The sequence below is a fragment of the Sparus aurata genome, chromosome 7 (assembly GCF_900880675.1).
Source record: "Sparus aurata chromosome 7, fSpaAur1.1, whole genome shotgun sequence".
Classification (NCBI taxonomy): Eukaryota; Metazoa; Chordata; class Actinopteri; order Spariformes; family Sparidae; genus Sparus; species Sparus aurata.
Genome location: NC_044193.1, coordinates 23,047,860 through 23,067,295, shown reverse-complemented (window position 1 = coordinate 23,067,295; position 19,436 = coordinate 23,047,860). Strand labels below are relative to the sequence as shown.

Sequence of the window (19,436 nt, the reverse complement as noted above, 5' to 3'; positions counted from 1 at the left end):
GCTTCCTGTCAAAAGCAGACTCTGAAAAATTAATCCATGCATTCATAACAAGCAGACAAGACTACTATAATGGTCTATTCACTGGCCTCCCAAAATCTGCTGTACAGCGATTACAGTTAATTCAAAATGCGGCTGCACACGTTCTTACTGGATCAAAAAAATTTGAACACATTACACCTGTTCTTAGATCTCTACATTGGCTCCCTGTCAAAACTAGAATTGATTTTAAGATTCTGCTACTTGTCTACAAAGCTCTAAATGGCCTTGCACCTCAGTATATAAAAGACATGCTCATTAGATATGAGCCAGCAAGAACTCTCAGGTCCACAGGCAGTGGTCTTTTAACCATCCCTCGTACTAACTCTAGAGCAGGGGAGGCTGCCTTCTGTATCTATGCCCCAAGTAGATGGAACACCCTGCCTGAGGACTTGATAGACGCTCCTACACTGAGCACTTTTAAAAGCAGGTTAAAAACCTTACTTTTTTCTAGCGAGTTTATGACTGAGTGTGTGTGTGTGTGTGTGTGTGTGTGTGTGTGTGTGTGTGTGTGTGTGTGTGTGTGTGTGTGTGTGCACGCGTGCATGTGTCTGTTCTGTGTATTGTATGATTTGTATTGGCTGCATGCGCTGGTTCTTTGTATAGTTGCACAAACTTTTTGCACTTGTCCTTTAATCATGTTGTTTATGTGTAAAGCACATTGTGTTACATTGATTTGTACGAAATGTGTTCAGGAAATAAAGTTTGATTTTTTTGATCATCCAACACAATCCAGTTAACAACCCCAAACCAGACTTATTGAAGAGCAGTGAAATTAAATATAAGTTATGACAAGCTGAACACATTTTTCCTATTATTTGTTTCTTTGATAACTTTCTATGTACATTTTTTAATAAATATAATATATATACTTTGTGTGTTAGTGTTTTTCACCAAATACTGCGCTGACTTAACTTGTATCCTGTAATGAGGTGTAAAAAGGTACAGAACAGAAATACAATTAAGTCAATATTTAGTTCATTTTCCATCACAAAATAACTATTTCTAAGTAGTTGTTGTCATCAAAGCTGCAGCCCAAGTCAGAAGGGAATGAGTAGAGACATATTAATCCGTTCAAAATCTCTTTCAATGTGTCCATTCATGTTTTCATTGCAAAGATCATTGCAACATGCTGACAAACTGTGGCTAACTATCTTCAAATGTATTTAATCTTTGGAGCTCAGCATCCCTGTGCTCTGTCTGGACACAGTTGCTGCCAATCATGTTTGAGGATCAGGGATTCGAACCTCATTTGCTAAGCTGCATGGGTCACCTCCCAGAAACGCTGCTTGTGATTGGTCAAAGACCTTTTTTGAAAATAGCAGTTAAAAATTACCACACAGGCTGTAACTGATGACAAGAACATGAGGAGGACAATAATGAAATAAGCACAAATTACATACGCATAACTACAGAACCTGTGTATCTCATATGCATTAATGATTTATTTTCCTTAAATAATCACTGGATAATGTTCGGTAGCTCTCAGAGGGGAGGGAGTTGCTGCTGAACCAAAGAGAAAGTGCAGGTATAGCTGTCAGCTCTGCGAAGGAAGGAAACCACAGACAGAATAAAAACTGCGTCTGAGAGAACTGTGTGAATAACAAATGGTTGAAGGATTTTAACGTCATCTATACTGGTAAGATTGATAAGAAACCATGACCGGTACTTAATCACGTCTTGCTGTGCTTCTGATTTATTAACTTGCCATCATGTTGGCCTGTTACTAACCGCGTGCCTCCCTTATACTTTTATAGCATAGCATAATATTTAGCTGCTGGTTGGGCTGAACATTTATGGTTTAGCAAATGGAAATAACTTATTATTATACTTGTATGCATACACTGTATATTATAATGATTTATACAAGCCTTTGGGTTAACTGCTACCAGGCATTTATTTTTTATCATACCATATTTTATGTATCAAGCTCCCATCAATGTCAAGGGTTAGAGGTTAGGGGTCCACATGTTACAGTCACACTGACGTTAATGCCACTAACTTACAATGACTTTGAAATGACTTGTCAGATATCACTCCCAGACACTGATCAGATTTGCTAATAGTCCTACCTGTTAGTAGAAGGAACTAGATGCATTATTTTACTCTAGTTGGTGACTTGATGATCGGATTTAAAGGCCCAGAGTCGTTACTGTCTAGTAAAAAAGTGAAAATATCTGTGTTAAGGTATTTGCCCAGTAATGAATGGATCTTGGGACCGAGAGGACGCTGACATGAGTCAGTTTGGAGACAGACTGACTTGCTACTCACTAGAAATGAGAAAAAAGGTCAATCTACCATAAAATCAACACGTCTGAGGAGCAGGCTGAAGCCTCTTCAACACTGACGTAAGTAGGAGTTTATTTGGAATACATTACGTATCATGCACACTCTCCATACTTAAAGCTGCTTTAAGCATTGTCCTCATTAAGCTAACTTGCTATCCATTTTGTAATTAGCAGTCTCCTACCTCTTCTCTGCTTCACCTCGTGACCATGCAGCAGTAATAACCAGACATAGCAGCAAACAGGAGGATCCTGCTTTCTGTGTTCACAAGTAGACAGGACTGCCTCTTTATGGTGTTCTCTGCCCTGATTGGATAAAGTGAGCAGGGATACAAGGAGGAGAAGAGGCATGGGTTACTGACCAAACACCATAACTAGCATAACACGATTCGATTTGATTCCAATTCAGAGGTCAATGATTCGATTCTAACCCAGTTATCGATGCATCTCAATGCAACAGTTTTTTTGTGTACATTTCCATGCACGATTTACCGTTTACTGAGTTTGCTACTCAGAGTTTGCTAATCACTTCCTACTTTGGTGATGATCACTAAAGAAAATCAACAGATTAATTACCTTCTCTAATATTTTATTATAGAAAAGGCTTTTCTTTGTCACAAATAGATATGACTTTCTATAAACACAGAATCTTCCTGTTACAGGCAATGAGCATATCCCTGAGAGAAAAACAGTATACTGTAGCCTATGTAAAAATAAAAAAGCTTTCAATGCAATAATCAATGCAGCTTGCAAAATACTAAAACTAAGTCTTTATCATTCAAATTCCATTCATCTACTACCCTCTTAAGCAAATCAGCTCTTGTTTGGAACACAAATTGTTTGCTCCTGAGTTGTGATAATGTTAGCCATGTTGACTTGACTGTGGTGTCAAATAATGAAAAAATGAGTCCCCGACTGCTGACTGTGTTATAATGATCTCAGCAAACAAATACGACACATCTTTATATCCATGTTGTTTGCACAATAAGAGTTATAGAAGCTAATTAAATCAACAGAAACAGAAGAAAGAGCTTCCAGTTTGAGAAAATGAAACGGTAAGACCTAATTATCTCATCTTTTTTGTGGTTCAAGGATGGCAACACCTGTAAGGACCAGCAGCCCCGGGGTTCAAGGTGATCCAGGGTAAGATATTTTAGTTATGTTGGTGCTTTGATACAGAGTGGATCACAGTGAAGGGGAAAATAAACTGTAGCTCTTGAAGGTCAAAATGAACATTAAAGATGTTAAAAGTCTTGTGGTTTGTCAATCTTAAACATTAAATCTGTCTTACAGTCCGATTGGGTAAGATGTTTTCGGTATGTTGGATGTTTGATCCAGACTAACTAAATGGATGAGAATGTATTTGACAAAGTGACAGAAATACTGGAAGCTCCAGCTCAAAAACAATAATAAAGATGTTGAAATTGTTAAAAACTTTTCAATTTCTAATTTGTTTTACAGTCCGTTTGAGGAAGACAGATCAGTCTCTCCTGTACCCAGCAATGTTTCCATGAGAAGTGACAGGTCCAAGGATGAACCTCTCCACCTCAAGATGGGAGAACTGAGGTAAGATATTTAAATTATGTTGGACTAAATGGATGAGAATGTATTTGAAACAGTGACAAAAATGCTGGACAGTCCACCTCAAAAACAATAATAAAGATGTTAAAATTGTTAAAAGTTTTTTATTTCTGATTTGTTTTACAGTCCGTTTGAGGAAGAAAGATCAGTCTCTCCTGTAGACAGCCTTGTTTCCATGAAAAGTGACGGGTCCAAGGATGAACCTCTCCACTTCAGGATGGGAGAACTGAGGTAAGATATTTAAATTATGTTGGACTAAATGGATGAGAATGTATTTGAAACAGTGACAAAAATGCTGGACATTCCACCTCAAAAACAATAATAAAGATGTTAAAATTGTTAAAAGTTTTTTATTTCTGATTTGTTTTACAGTCCGTTTGAGGAAGACAGACCAGTCTCTCCTGTAGACAGCCTTGTTTCCATGAAAAGTGACGGGTCCAAGGCTGAACCTCTCCACTTCAGGAAGGGAGAACTGAGGTAAGATATTTAAATCATGTTGGACTAAATGGATGAGAATGTATTTGAAACAGTGACAAAAATGCTGGACATTCCACCTCAAAAACAATAATAAAGATGTTAATATTGTTAAAAGTTTTTCATTCCAATCTGTGTTAAAGACCGTTTGAAGAAGACAGACCAGTCTCTCCTGTGGACAGCCTTGTTTCCATGAGAAGTGACAGGTCCAAGGCTGAACCTCTTCACTTCAGTAAAGAACAACTGGAGTAAGTTTCTGCTGGGTCGTAAAAAGTTAAAAATTTGACAATCTCAATTTTAGGCCTTAAAACGTCTTAAATACATCCATATTTTGCATATAGGTCTTAAATTACATTTAGTTAGGTCTTAAATATGTACATACATTTACCGCTTCTGTCGTCACCTTGAGACCTGGTGTGGGAAATGTGTTGGTGAGATTCACGGTTAGCTCCATGTGTTGTACTTTCTGAAGTATCCAGGAACGTAAGTGGCATTCTGCCAACAGCCCGGTCGGAATTTATCTACACTTTGCCAGCTCTGAAAAGACTTCGACTGTGGAATCTGCTACAACTATGTGAAAGTGTAAATTTACCAAGTGTGGGCTTGAACAACCAGAATTCAGTTGGTTAAAAAAACTGGGCACACTTGGTGTGAAAGTGCTGGTGTCACACACAAAATTGGAAAAACACCAGTTAGCTTGTGAAAGTCTCCAGCGAAGTCACGCTATCACACACTTTTGTACGCCTTTGTCATCAGTTCCCGATCCAAGTTCATCCAGTTCTGCTCGACACGAGCTCTGCGCCACCTCTGCCATCTCGCAGTCAAGCAACATTCAAACCATCTTCAGCTCAAGAACAACGTGGAAAGCAGAGGTGCTTTGGATATTAAACACCGTTGTTAAACATCAGTCGTACCAAAGCAACAACGCCATGGGAAAACATTTCCAAGCTATGTTCACAGATTGGACATAGCCAAAACATTTCACTGTGGAAAAGACAAGATGGCCTCCATCATGCAGTTTGGTCTTGCTAAGTTCATCGAGAGAGCTCCTTTCCAAAGTGACTGGGCCGTTCATTTAATAAAACAAACAAAAGAAAGCACACACACACACCAGAGTTATTATAGTTAACTAAATTAAGTTAAATTCCTAGATAAAATCTAAACTAAAACCACTAAATCACTTGTTGAACTATTAAAACTAAACTGAAATAAAAAACAAACTGACAAACTAAATTAAAATAAAAACTAATGAACATGTAAGTATAATAACCCTGACACTCATTAAATTCTTCATTGTTTGAGTTGAATGGCAATAAATTTGGTTATTTTTGAAGTAATTCTGGGGCTGCATTTTTCTTTACTTTTCCATACTTCCTGTAGGTCTTAAATTTAGTTTAAAAAAGTCTAAAATTTGACTTGTTGATCAGGCCTAGCAACTGAAATGACAGGAGAGGACGGGTCAGGACGCTGGTGCGGCCTGTTTGCCGCTTCTCCTTTCTCTTTTCCTTTTTCTTAATCTTACCGAGTTCATTGTGAATATAGTCTACAGTAGTATACTTGTTACCACTATTGTTGTAACAAGAATTCTACAGAATTTGACATCTGTCCACCCACCTACTGCCGTTGTGCTCCTGCACTGACAAACAGCGGATTGACCTCCTGATAAACTGGCGTGCAGCTGCTGCCAGTTAACCCCTTTCGCCCATCACCCCACCCCATCCAGCCTGCCATCACGGGATATTCACCTGGATAGCCTGTTTGTTGCCGCTGCTGTTCCGGGAACCCTCAGTCCACTAATCTAACTGTTAGTCAGCCGCCCCTCTTAAGAGACTGGTAGCGGACGCCAACTGCCAACTGTTAGCTTAGCAGCTAACAAGACAGCCACAGTCTTCCCTGCCTCAACTGGACTCCTGGCACCAGATTCTCTCATTCCATCATGAGTTACTTCTCCTGGTCCTGCCTCCTCCTGTCATACTGCCGATGAGCCTTTGTTGTTTCCCAATGTCCACGGCTAACGGCGAACAGGCGGACACCCTTCCACTCCAACGTGCATCTCAATCATCTCAATCAAACATCTTGGACTACTTCGCTGACCCCGTTACATTCACAGGAGCTCCCGTCGAAAGTTAGTTTGTTTACTCCAATTCTAGCCATTCAGTCCCTCTGGTCAGCCCTGCACACTGTCGCGTCTCATTAAAGGGATAGTTCAGGTTTTTTTAAGTGGGGTCATATGAAGTACATATCTATAGTCGATCTGTTTCCTACCGTAATTACCGATCAGCGCAGCCTCAGTTTGGAGAAGTAGAGAGCCGCTCCAGCCCAGACGCGCAGCGTTGCACTGCAGTGAACGGGGTCCAGAGAAAAAGCGAAATTTAACCATCTAAAACAAGGTTCACCTTAAAAAATCTATAACAGTTCAAGTGTACGTTGTTTAGAGAAAATTCACACCGCTTTACATCACCGTCAGACCGGCCTTTCTTTTGGCACTACATTTTCTCAACAGTAGAACCTCCGCATTCCTACGAAGTTGCGCTAATGCGTAGGGATACGGAGGTTCTACGGTCTGTTAAGTTTTTTTTTTATCGAAAGCAAACCTCTCGTCCAGCAACTGGGCCTCGCACTGTATTTCTCGCAGATCAGCTGTTGCCCAGTTGCGCTAATGCGTAGGGATACGGAGGTTCTACGAGAAAGGGCAGTCTGATGCGATGTAAAGCGGTGTGAATTTTCTCTATGCAACATACACTTATACTGTTATAGATTTTTTTACGTGAGCCTTGTTTTAGGTGGTTAAATTTTGCTTTTTCTCTGGACTACCGTTATTACGGTAGGGAACAGATCGTCTATAGATTTGTACTTCATATGACCCCACTTCAAAAAACCTGAACTATCCCTTTAACGTCATCAGTATGCTGTCGCCCCTCATACTAGTAGCCATGGAAACACAGAGCGGGGCAGAAAACACGGAGTGGATCTCAGGCTGCTTCAGCCAATCCAGAGACTCACTGTGCATCCTAATGTCAAAATTTAACTGTTTAATGCACAATCTCTCATGAGCAAATCTTGTCTCATACATGACCACATCCTGGACAAGCATCTGGATTTAATGTGCCTCACAGAAACTTGGCACAAACCAGATGTGTTTTCTGTTTTAAATGAGACCTGTCCTCCTGACTACCACTACCTCCAGAAAGCCTGCAGCACAGGCCGCGGCATGGTCTGTCTGTCATCTAACGTGATGAGCTGGATCCGTCCTCCCTGCCTCTACCTGAACTGTCCTCTTTTGAGTACCTGGCATTTAAATGTAAGCCTCCGTTCCTCACAACTGTACTTCTCATCTACCGTCCACCCAAACCAAACCCACCTTTCATTTCAGAGATGTACAACCTCCTCTCATCATTCTGTACTACATCTGCCAATAAAATTATACTGGGAGACATGAACATCTGCTTGAAAACCCCCTCCTGCTGTCTTGCTGCTGAATTTCTTCAATTTTTGGACTGTTTTAATCTCACTCAACATGTTGATGTACCCACTCACACCAGGGGGCACACTCTCGATCTGGTCATCACGGACTCTGCCCCTATCAGCAATCTACTGGTTTATGACCTGGGCATGTCTGACCGCAAGGTCATCTCCATGGAGTTGCTATTTCCATCCCCCCACATTAAAAAAAAACACCAACTCGGCTTTAGGAACCTGAAAAACATCAACCCAGATAATTTGACAGTGGACCTCCAGCGTCTTCTTTATGCTGAGCTTTCATCAGCCAGTGATTCTGTGGATTTCTATAACAAAACCTGCATAATATCCTGGATCTCCATGCACATGTTAGGACCAGAAAAGTCAGTTTCTCCCGTTCAACACCCTGGTTCACTAGCGAACTGCGGAAAATGATGACAGCTGAGCGTGCTTTGGAGCGGCATTACAAAGCCTCTGAACTCAGTGTACATAAACAAGCGGGAACACCAAAGGGCCTACTCAAACACCCTCAGCGAGGCACGATTACAGTTTTACTCCAACATCAAAAGAGAGTCCTGGAAACTCTAAGCAGCTGTTCTCCACCATTAGCCATCTCCTCTAGCCTCAAACAGCCCTGCATATAGAAACCCCTGCTGAAAAAAAACAGCATAGACCAGCATTATTTCCATGCTGGTCTATGCTGGTTAGTGCTGTTTGGTGCTGGTTTAGCTGGTGGACCAGCATGATGAAGCTGGTCCACCAGCAAGGTCCCATTACTTATGCTGGCCTACTAGCATAGTCTTGCTGGTGAAGTTGCAAGACTATGCTCAATCGCTGGTATGCTGGTCATCAATATCCAACTAGTGCAGTGCCCGTAACAAAAGTGTATTCCTATAAAAAAGTGGGAAGTTAAAGGAGTCATCACCCGGAAATCGCAATTTCTCTCGTTAAATCATGCATATTGGTGTTGGACCTCTGTTGAAACTTGCCTGAAAAGCTGGAGTTTGAAAGTGGCTTATTTTTTTCGCTTTGGCTGTTTTTCCAAACATGAATAGCGCACAGTAGTGCGCGTTCCTAAAGCACGAGATTTTGACTCTGCTCCTGTGGTGACGTTACCACAGGAGGCTACTTGCATATGCATCGGCTCACAGCCGTCCTCAGCCAGAGTGAGCACGCAGAATCTGCTTATTTCTCTGTCATTTTCACGCCATACATCGTCACCGCCAGCATTAAAACTCAGGTCTTACATGTAAAACACGAGTGTGAAAAGTAAGAAGGAAAAAAAAAAGAATTTACCATTCAGAGACATCCTGCTGTAAACGTGTCTCTTCCACCGTCTCTGCCTCTTCACTCTCCCGTTCAGGTTCCGACTCTGGCTCGTACATAAATGCCTGAATTCCGTAAGGTTCGTCATTTAGTGTGTGCGCCATGACAGGGGATGTTTGTGTTTTGGAGTCTGTGTGCATGCAGGCTCGCCCCCCATTCCGGCTCTGTCCTTCCTGCGGCCAATCAACGCGCGCCTCATTACATATTAATACAATGCACATCCGGACCGGTCAAAACCTCGCGCATAATCTCGCGTGAGAAAGTCGCGGTATGAAAAAGTGTCAGAACAAGCTCTATGTTTGATTTTTTTATTTTTTTTTTTTCTAATAAGTTTTAAGAATTGATCCAAAGCGATCCAAGAGGGACTGTATATGTAAAAAACCAGGTGATGACTCCTTTAAGGAGCTTTTTCATAGATGGCCAAATGAGAATGTGTTTGAAGGTGGGACGTCAGGGATATTTAGGTTTGTTGTGAAATCCGATGTTCCAGGGTATAATTGGCTGTTTTTGACTATTTTTGATTTTGCCATTATATTTCACCTTAAAAACTATTTACTTGGTGTCATTATTTTCAGCACAACCTCACATGTGTGACTGTACAGTTATTTTTTTTTTATTTTGACATACTGTATTAACACAGTGGACCTAAAATCACAAAAAACATAAAATCCGAGTAGAAAAAGTTTGATTTTTTTACTGTGAAAACCACAAATAAACATATTTACAACAAACCATTTTTTTTTTAACTTATAACGCAAATATAAATTGTTGTTAACTAAATTTGTGCATACATTTAAAAAATGTACAAAGTTATATGTAACTATTTACATTTAAATGCAGGCAATGCTCAGGTCTGCCTGTGCTCCTTAAGAGCTGCACTGCCTGCTCCACATTCAGCATCTTCTCATTGTTCTGAAAAAACCGACTCCACTACACACTAAACACACTACACCAAACACTACATAACACACTAACTACACACTCCTAACATGCTAAATGTAACAAATCTCACAACTCTCAATATCGCTGTCCGACCGTCGTTGCCTGTCAATCATCCGCCTAGGTCCCTCCCACAACTTCCTGTTCCTCAACAACCGAACTTGCTGCTTGGACACTTTCGTGACAAAAGCCCGTTTTTACCGTTTCTTTCTGCACCAGACACAAAGCAAACGTGACGGCAATGTTCGTGAAAAAACGTGGCTGACATTATTTACCCTAGGTCCGGTTTTGGACGTGCCGATGCGTCCGGTCCGTCGCCGTGTAGCTAGCCGCTAGCTAGCGGCTAGCTACACACAAACATCCACAGATTCCGATTCCAGTTTGTTGTCCTCGCGGATCCGGATCTCCTCAGACCGGAACAGACTCGGTCCGGACTTGTTTGGTGTCATTAATCCACAACAGTCAGTTTAGATGCACAGAATGGGTTCGAACCGCCGGCTATATACCGCTCCAGCTCGCGCCGCTGCAGGTACAACCGCGGTCACGTGAAGCACCGGTGCGTCCTTCGAATCAGGAGGTGAGGGGTGGCGGTTGGCTCTCCAGTGATTGGCTCTGGTGCGCACGTGGCCACGGTGTGCAGTGATTGGCTCTGGTGCGCACGTGACTGTGGTGGCTCTGGTAGATAATGCTCGGCGGAATTTGTAAAGCATTTATGAAATAATTTATTCACGGTATCATTGCAGTCCAAACAAATGCTTAGATGCACACCACTGAACCACGCAGCAGTCATGTTGAAAGTCTCGGGTCAGTGTGATCCTTATCCGCAGAGATATTTGACCAACAGACACACACACACACACACACACACACAGACAGACAGAGATTCTGTGCATTTATAGAAAAATCACCAGCATCCCATGCTGGTGCATGGGAAGTTCCCTGCCCACCTGTGCCTGTGTGCTCAAAACCTGAAGGAAGTAATTATTTTGTCTACATAAAAAAGAAAACCATTATAAAATTGGGTACTTCAACTTGTGGGAGAAATGGGAGCAAAAAACATATATTTAGTGCAGTATTTAGAGTTTGTTTCGGGTGCCCTCAAATGACCCCAAACCCTTGCTGGTTTGGAGCTCGTGTTCAGTAAACTTGGTGTACTGTGACAACCTCATTGACTCTGTGTCCTGTATTGGACTTTTACAACCAACTTCACTCATTCTCATACTCTGCTATATTAAAAAAGTTGTAGACACATCCCATGCTGGTCACCACCATACCAGCACCAACACACCAGCACGAGCATGGGATGCTGGTGCTGGGATGTTGGTCACCAGCATCCCAGCACCAGCATGACTGGTCTTGCTTTCCTGAGCTTCCAAGGCTCCAGTATGTGCAAAACAGTGCTGCTAGGATCCTGATGAGAGTGCGCAAACATCCTCCATTCACTTCACTGGCTTCCCATCTCCACCAGGACTGACTACAAGGTCTCCCTCCTCACTCACCAGTGTGTTCATGGCAATGCCCCCTCCTATCTCAAATAACTGCTGACCCTACAAACCTCATCTCTATCCCTCCGCTTGACAACTCACACCGTCTCCACCCCCCCAAGACTAAGTTCCGCACCTTAGGGGACCGGGCATTCTGTTCTGCCGCCCCTCGTCTGTGGAACAACCTCCCTTACTATCTGAATGCCCCACAGTCTGTTGAATGTTTTAAAAAAGGACTTAAAACTTTCCTTTTTAGCAGATCTTATCACCTCTAAGTTACTTTTGACTTTTCAGTGTTTTTTTTACTGTTTTCTCTTTTGCTTTTGCTTTTCCTGTAGCACTTTGAGATTGTTTAAATGGAAAGTGCATTACAAATTAAATGTATAATTATTATTATTATTATTAGTAGTAGTATTATTATCATCATTATTATTATTTTAGTTATATATGATGCTTGATCAAGAGTGGATGAGAATGTATTTGATATAGTGACAGAAATACTGGAAGCTCCACCCCAAAAACAATGATAAAGATGTAAACAATGTTTTAAAGTTTGTCATTCTAATATATGTTAAAGACTGTTTGAAGAGGACAGACCAGTCTCTCCTGTAGACAGCTCTGTTTCCATGAGAAGTGACAAGTCCAAGGCTGAACCTCTCCACTTCAGGAAGGTAGAACTGAGGTAAGATATTTTGGTTGTGTTGTATGTTTTATCTAGACTAACTAAATGGATAATAATGTATTAGAAATAGTGACAGAAATACTGGAAGTACCACCTCAAAAAAATAAAATAAAGATATTTTGGTCATGTTCTTTGTTTGATAGGTTCAGAGTGCAGAAGACAAAAACTTGAGAATGATTAATCAGAGTAGTCAGCTAAAAAGTTTTTTTCCTTGATGTTAAAAATGTTAGTTTGTTTTTGTGAAATCACTCAAAAAATGTGTATTCAAGCCCTCATGAGCCTAAAAGACCAGTCTCCCCTGCATCCAGGAATGTTCCCAGGGATAATCCTCTTGACTTCATGTCTGGGCATGGACAAACACCAACCAATCATACCATTACAGCTGTAAGAGAAATATGAGGAAGAAATGAAAAAGCGGAGCAATGAAGGCTTCGAGATGCATTTTACCTCGAACATGAATAATATAAATCTTTGTTAGAGAAAATGTATCTAATGTATTTATTAACACATTTATGTAATAAATGTTTTGTGTTTGTGTTGAAGCTCACCTGATCAGAATCCAGACACCACTATGCCCAGCAGTGAAGACACCTCGAGCCAAGGTTAGAATAAGTGTGCAAAGCAATTGACTCCTCCTTTCCATTATATATTTAACAAATCTTTAGAGGTACAGCAAGTACCTGAGGTCTGGAAGGATGCTTTGGTTGTCCCTGTTCCCAAATCGAACACCCCCAAAACCCTAAATGATTTTAGACCAGTGGCACTCACATCAATTATAATGAAAGCATTTAAAAATTGGTGAGGTCTGAAATGTTAAGGAAAACTGAGCTTTCGCTTGACCCTCTGCAATTTGCTTATAGACCCCATAGGGGGGGTGGAGGATGCCGCAGTCACTTTACTTAATTTAATTTTTAAGCATTTGGATAACAGTGGCTCCCATGCTATAACCTGGTTGGCTGGATCCTTAACTTTTTTACAAACAGGACACAAAGAGTGAGAGTTAATGGCAGTCTCTCTGACAAAGTCTGCTCATCAACCGGCTCCTAACAAGGATGCATGCTCTCACCTCTTCTTTACATCCTGTACACAAATATGTGTCAGAGCAGGTGTGACAACAGGACCATCATTAAATATGCCGATGACTCTGTAATTGTTAGCCTGCTCTGAGACAGTGAAACTGGGCATGGTCCAGTCAATGATTTTGTTGAATGGTGTGAGGCATCTCACCTTCAACTAAATGTAGCCAAGACAAAGGACATGCTCATTGATTTCAGGAAAAACAAATCCAGACACAAGAAATCTCATCATCAAAGGTCAAACTGTTCGGTTACACCCCGCCTTTCCGAAACCCCGCTGTTCCGAAACATAGACTTCAATTCATCGTAATGGCGGGGTTTCCCTTTTTTTCAAAGACCCCGCTATTCCGAAAAGTCTATTGGGGAAACCCCTCCATTCCGAAACCCCCCCACTCTGAATGGACACAATCAGAAAGGAAACGGAGGCTTCGCATTTATCCTTTTTTCCATTGTGGGTTCAAACGGATCAGGTGGCTGATTAACCGCAAAAAAAGACTACTTCATATTAATGACATAACGCTCATTATGCTTCAGCTGGACAAATGGCTATGTTGAATTGAAATTACTTTATCATGCTAAATATCCGAAATTGTATGAAAATTGCTCCAATGCGTTATACCGATGTTCGTGCATATTCAGACACAGCCTGATATGGGTTCTGAGCAAAGGAATGTCTGTTTTCTCCCCCGGTCTGTTGTCAGCAGGAGCGGGGGCTGCAGGCTCAGGCCTGGGTGAAGTGGGCTCAAGCCAGAGTTCAGCCGCGCTCAAGCCGAGCGGGGAGAGAAAAAATGTGTTACCAAAAAAAAAATAATAATAAATTATATATATATATATATATATATAAATTTGGATATAATATTTGTGGCAATTCGATCCATTTTGCAGATGTCTGTGGTGCATTGCCCTGTACGTCGGAATTGCCTCTAATCTTGCCTGCAGCGGCACAGAGCTTGGTGAGCTCCTGGCTGCGAAAGGACGGAGGTCGCACAATCCATCCATACACCCCGCCGTCTTCCTCATGAGACATTAGGTCTATGGTGGCGCACTTCCAAAGATCCTCAACTTGCACACTCTGTCTCACTTCCAGCAGCTGTAAAAACAATCAATAAAGACGATCAGTACTGCGCGATGCACTGCGTATGGACACATTACATCCATTAATGCACCTGAAAAATAGTCACACTGACCAAAAACGGATCTTCTCTAGTAAGTCTTACTCTCTTTGTTCTCGATCGACTCCGAGCTGAACTCCTCTCAACTTCCGTCTGCGATGCAAGATCTGGTTGTTTGTACCTGAAGCTCCTGCGTACTGTCTCGTAATGTCTTACAGGCAGCTGGAAAACAATTAAATGAGAGTGGTATGAATACAAAAAACGTAAGTCACAGTAACATTAAACAAGGAAGGAGAAAACAGTAGAAGTTACTTAAACACAATGGCGTCATTATCAGCTTCATGTAAATCTGGACTTGCAGACAGAGCTCCGAGCAAATAGGAGGTCACGGCCTCATTATGAGGTGAGGTTAGTCTGTGAAAACAAAATACTCGCAGCGATAAACCACCGTGTCCTTCTGCGGCAGCGAAGCGCCCTCCGTCAGCGACACTCTCCGTAGCGACCTGGCAAAGCTCCTCCCATCAGCGCAGGCCTCCTCTCGACAATGGCCACACACTCACAGCACGTCGTCCGACAACAGTTCACAGTCCGTTAGTGATAAAACACGACACTGACACTGTTAGCTGCTCGACGCCATTAACTCTCGGCTTCTTCTTCCTCACGCTCCGGTCTGCCTAGAAGTGTAAAAACTCATAAAAGTCATGAACTCTCACACGTAATAAAAATAACTCTAACTTCTTTTAAACATGCAGAACCAATGAAATAAATATTAAAGTCACACATTTTAAACAGAAATCTTATCTTTAACTTGGTCCCAGGAGAGAAAAAATGAAATAAATAATTTTGTGTACCTTTTTTACATAACATTGGCCATTGCTAATGACCTACAAAGTAATTAATCTAGCATGCTTTCATTAAATAAGTCAATTCAAGCTACTTTACTTATCTATTTATATTTTACCCATTATGTCTGTTTTTATAACCTAAATAATTTTTATTGACTCATTTTGTGTATTTTCTTCTTACTATTAGTAGTTCAGTTCAATTTCACTATCTTAGAATGATCTGGATCCGTAAGAACTAAGAGCTTTGTAAGAACTTTTTTAAAACTTTCAGGGAGTTCTTAAATTACCTTTTTTTGAAAAAAAAAAAAAAAGTTTTAACTTCCACTGTCCTAAATTGGATGATGTGTGATTGTGTCTCAATGTTTATCCACTTGAACTTGAACTTGAACTTAAGCAACACAGACATTTTTTATCAGCTTAAAGCTGCTATGAATGTTTTCATCATTTTAGCTAACGTCTGTTTTGCAGTTAGCATCTCCTCTCTCCTCTTTACGTTGCCACATGTTCGCAGAGTGCTAATCACCAGGCAGAGCAGCTATGGAGCTTGTTATAACTCAGGACAAGAAGTTGTAGTTTTATTGGTGTATGGTTCTTATCAGGGTCACTAAAAGATAGAGCCACACAATATCTCATATCAGGTACAGGTATAGCACATGTTCATATTGGGATGACAATAACATTTGATTCATTGGGCCACCCTATTTTAATGTAATACCTATCTTAAAATATTGCATTTTTTACTGGAAATAAAAGGCAACAATGTTTTTTTTTTTCTTGCAGCCAGAAAGTTGATAGTCATGCAACATGGACGCAGGCAAAAGAAAAGAATAGGACAAAAAATGTTTAGTCATCTCACAATTTAAGTGGCTTTATTGTGAATATACTAAATTTTGCTATTATGCATTTTTATGTGAAACTGGGTTTCATATGAAGTGGGCGGGGATACCAGAACATTAATTTTCTATTCCACAGCATGAGTAAGAGGAGGAGAGACATGGTTAGTGATCAAACACTCTGTAACAGTGATTACTGCTGGAATATAGAGAGATGTAACACATTTCTTTATTGCAAACTCAGATATATTTCTTTATTCTCATACATTTTTAATCCCTCGGCTTTGATTGCAGGTATAACACAAAACATGTGACAAAACTTTTTCAAGTCTGCTATTTAATTTATGAATGTGACATTTATTACAAATACTGCACTCTACTCTGTTTGTATTGTCTTCATTGTTTCTTTAGGGAAAGCCGTCAGTCCCAAACTCACAGCAGACCTGAAGAGACAAATCCTCAGTCAGCATGAAGAAGAAGTGAAGAACCTTAAGACTGACACAGAACTCTATGAGATAGGAGAAGAAAACAGAGATAAGACACAGACCTATGATGAATTATTTCAGAAGTCAGGGACAGAGACAGTGCAAACAGTGCTAATGACAGGAGTTCCTCATGTTGGTAAAACACTCCAAACAAGGAGGTTCATGGTAGACTGGGCAGAAGGAAAGTCCAACAACAACATAGACTTGATAGTGTCATTGAAGTTCAGTGAGCTGAATTCAAGAAAAGATGAAGAACAAAGCATGACAGATCTGCTTCGTCATTCCCTAAATGATGATGAACACCCAGAAGTTTGCAAGTTTGACGACTGTGAAGTAGCTTTTGTCCTTGATGGTTTGGAAGAATGTGAACTTCCTCTAAACTTTGAAAACAACGAGGACCTGACTGATATGGACAAGCCAGCCTCGATGGATGTGCTGCTAACAAACCTCATCAAGGGGAACTTGCTTCCCTCCGCTCGTCTCTGGATCGTCTCTCAACCTTCAGGAGTTGATAAGATTCCCTCTGAATATATTCAGAAACAGACAGAATGTCGAGGTATGAAACAATAACAATAACTTAGTCTCATATCTCATATTATGTATCATTTCTCATTCTTGATGTTGATCAAGAAATATTACAAAAGCTGAAACCATGACATACATCACTTTTATCGAACATGTTTCATATATAATCATCGGAAATTTCTACTTATATTTTGTTTTTTAGTTTCATTTTCCTCTATGAGCTTTAACTGCTGGTATAACAAAATGCATAATGTGACACTGTATTTTCTACAGTCACTGTACTCTGCTTTTTCTATAATGTCTTTATCATTTCTTTAGGCAAAGACTTCAAACATGAACTGACAGCAGACCTGAAGAAAACAATCCACCATCAGCATGAAGAGGAACTGAGAGAACTTGAGACTGACACAGAACTCTACGAGATAGGAGAAGAACACAAAGTGCAAACCTATGATGGACTGTTTCAGAAGTCAGCGACAGAGAAAGTGCGAACAGTGTTAATGAAGGGAGTTCCTCGTGTTGGTAAAACATTTAAAACAAGGAGGTTCATGGTAGACTGGGCTCAAGGAAAATCCAACAAGAACACAGACTTGATAGTTTCATTGAAGTTCACCGAGCTGAATTCAAGAGAAAACAAAGTTCAAAGCATGACAGATCTGATTCGTGATTCCATCAATGACAACAAATACAGATTAGCTTGCCAGTACAACAAATGTGAGGTAGCTTTTGTCCTTGATGGTTTGGAAGAATGTGAACTTCCTCTGGACTTTGAAAACAACGAGGACCTGACTGATATGGACAAGCCAGCCTCGATCGACGTGCTGCTAACAAACCTCATCAAGGGGAAGTTGCTTCCCTCCGCTCGTCTCTGGATCGTCGCTCAACCTTCAGGAGTTGATAAGATTCCCTCTGAATATATTCAGAAACAGACAGAATGTCGAGGTATGAAACAATAACAATGACTTATTTTCAAAGCTCTGTGTCACTCTTTCTGTTATATTGGAAAATTCTGACTAGGAAGTACTGCAAGTTGCAACCATGACATATAACAATGTTACTGCAGATTTTATAAACATTACTAAACTTAATTTAATTGGATACCAATGTTTTCCAGCAACAGTGACATCATTCTTAACTTTAGTAACTGTAAACTCTTTTGTATTATAAATAACTAACTAACTAACTTAAAGGTAATTACATCTACCCTTCATCATTAGTAATGTGCTAAATTGTATTCTGTTTATCCAGAGACATTGAAGCGACGGCAGCAGCTGGTATCAGCCCTAAGAAAAAGATTTCTTACTGAGAACACTGAAGTAGAAAACAAAATTCATCCGTACAAAAAAAACACAGAACACATCATCAGAGAGGAGAAAAGTACAAATCAACGTCCTGCGGCAAAATCTGTGACACCAGTGAGTGCAACATCTGACATCTTCAAAGATATAAAAGGAAAAAAAATCAGAACTGTGCTGACTATCGGAGAAGCTGGAATTGGAAAATCCTTCCATGTGCAGAAATTCAAAAAGGAGTGGGCTGAAAATGACAAAGGGTCATTTTTAGCTTGGGTTAAGTCTCTTAGGAGCAAAGTTGATGAAGAAGTGATATTTCCACTGAACTTCTCTGAGCTCAATAAGATAAAAGAGGAAAAAGTCAGTTTGATGGGACTTCTTGAAAGGTTTTTCAAGGAAACAAAGGAGTGTATGATTTCTAACTATGAGCAGTTCAAAGTTGTATTTGTCTTGGATGGACTGGATGATTATCAACCTCCTCTCGACTTTGACAACAGTAACATCTTGACTGACACCAGAGAGCCAGCTTCAGTAGATGTGCTACTGACAAACCTCATCAGAGGGAAGCTGTTTCCTTCTGCCCAACTCTGGATAACCTCCCAACCTTCAGCTGCCAAACAGCTGCCTGATACATGTGTCGACAGGACGACAGAAATAAGATGTAAGTTTATGGGTGTGGATGATGGGAGTCATAAATAAGGGTGCAATCATATCCAGGGTTCTTTAAATGCTCTAAAGTGCTGTGAAATGTAAACAGAACCATGACAAAAAAGAGAAGCTTCTAACATTGACAGTATGTAAGAGAGGTGTCTAATCAAACAAAATGTCTGCTGTTACTTGGAGGTGGTGCTGCACTGGAATGCTATAAAGATCTTTATAAGTTTGGTCCAACCCCTCAACTTACATGAGAGCATCAATGCTTACAGTACCAGTCAGGTCCAATTTCTTAACATTGACTTTTAAGTCTTAAATAAATCATAAGGCACTCCTCATTACATGTGG

At 40.6% G+C, this 19,436-nt stretch overlaps 1 protein-coding gene across 1 annotated transcript; it reads left to right on the top strand.

The window, feature by feature from the left end:
- The first annotated feature begins 1,391 nt into the window (after window positions 1-1,391).
- On the top strand, window positions 1,392-18,682 carry LOC115584334 (NACHT, LRR and PYD domains-containing protein 5-like). The gene is made up of 13 exons (XM_030421677.1): window positions 1,392-1,675; window positions 2,224-2,384; window positions 3,414-3,464; window positions 3,783-3,887; window positions 4,029-4,133; window positions 4,275-4,379; window positions 4,520-4,624; window positions 12,162-12,266; window positions 12,810-12,868; window positions 16,544-17,173; window positions 17,461-18,084; window positions 18,391-18,519; window positions 18,660-18,682. The coding sequence occupies exons 3-13, from the start codon at window positions 3,415-3,417 to the stop codon at window positions 18,680-18,682; spliced, it is 2,040 nt and encodes a 679-aa protein (XP_030277537.1). The 5' UTR covers window positions 1,392-1,675; window positions 2,224-2,384; window position 3,414.
- The last annotated feature ends 754 nt before the right edge of the window (window positions 18,683-19,436 follow it).

Bases quoted from the DNA above. Each gene is read 5' to 3' on its own strand.
- LOC115584334 (XM_030421677.1), top strand. From the start codon at position 3,415: ATGGCAACACCTGTAAGGACCAGCAGCCCCGGGGTTCAAGGTGATCCA. The intron at 18,085-18,390 runs GTATGAAACAAT...CTGTTTATCCAG, and splicing joins GAAACAGACAGAATGTCGAG to AGACATTGAAGCGACGGCAG. The intron at 18,520-18,659 runs GTACAAATCAAC...TTCCATGTGCAG, and splicing joins CATCATCAGAGAGGAGAAAA to AAATTCAAAAAGGAGTGGGC.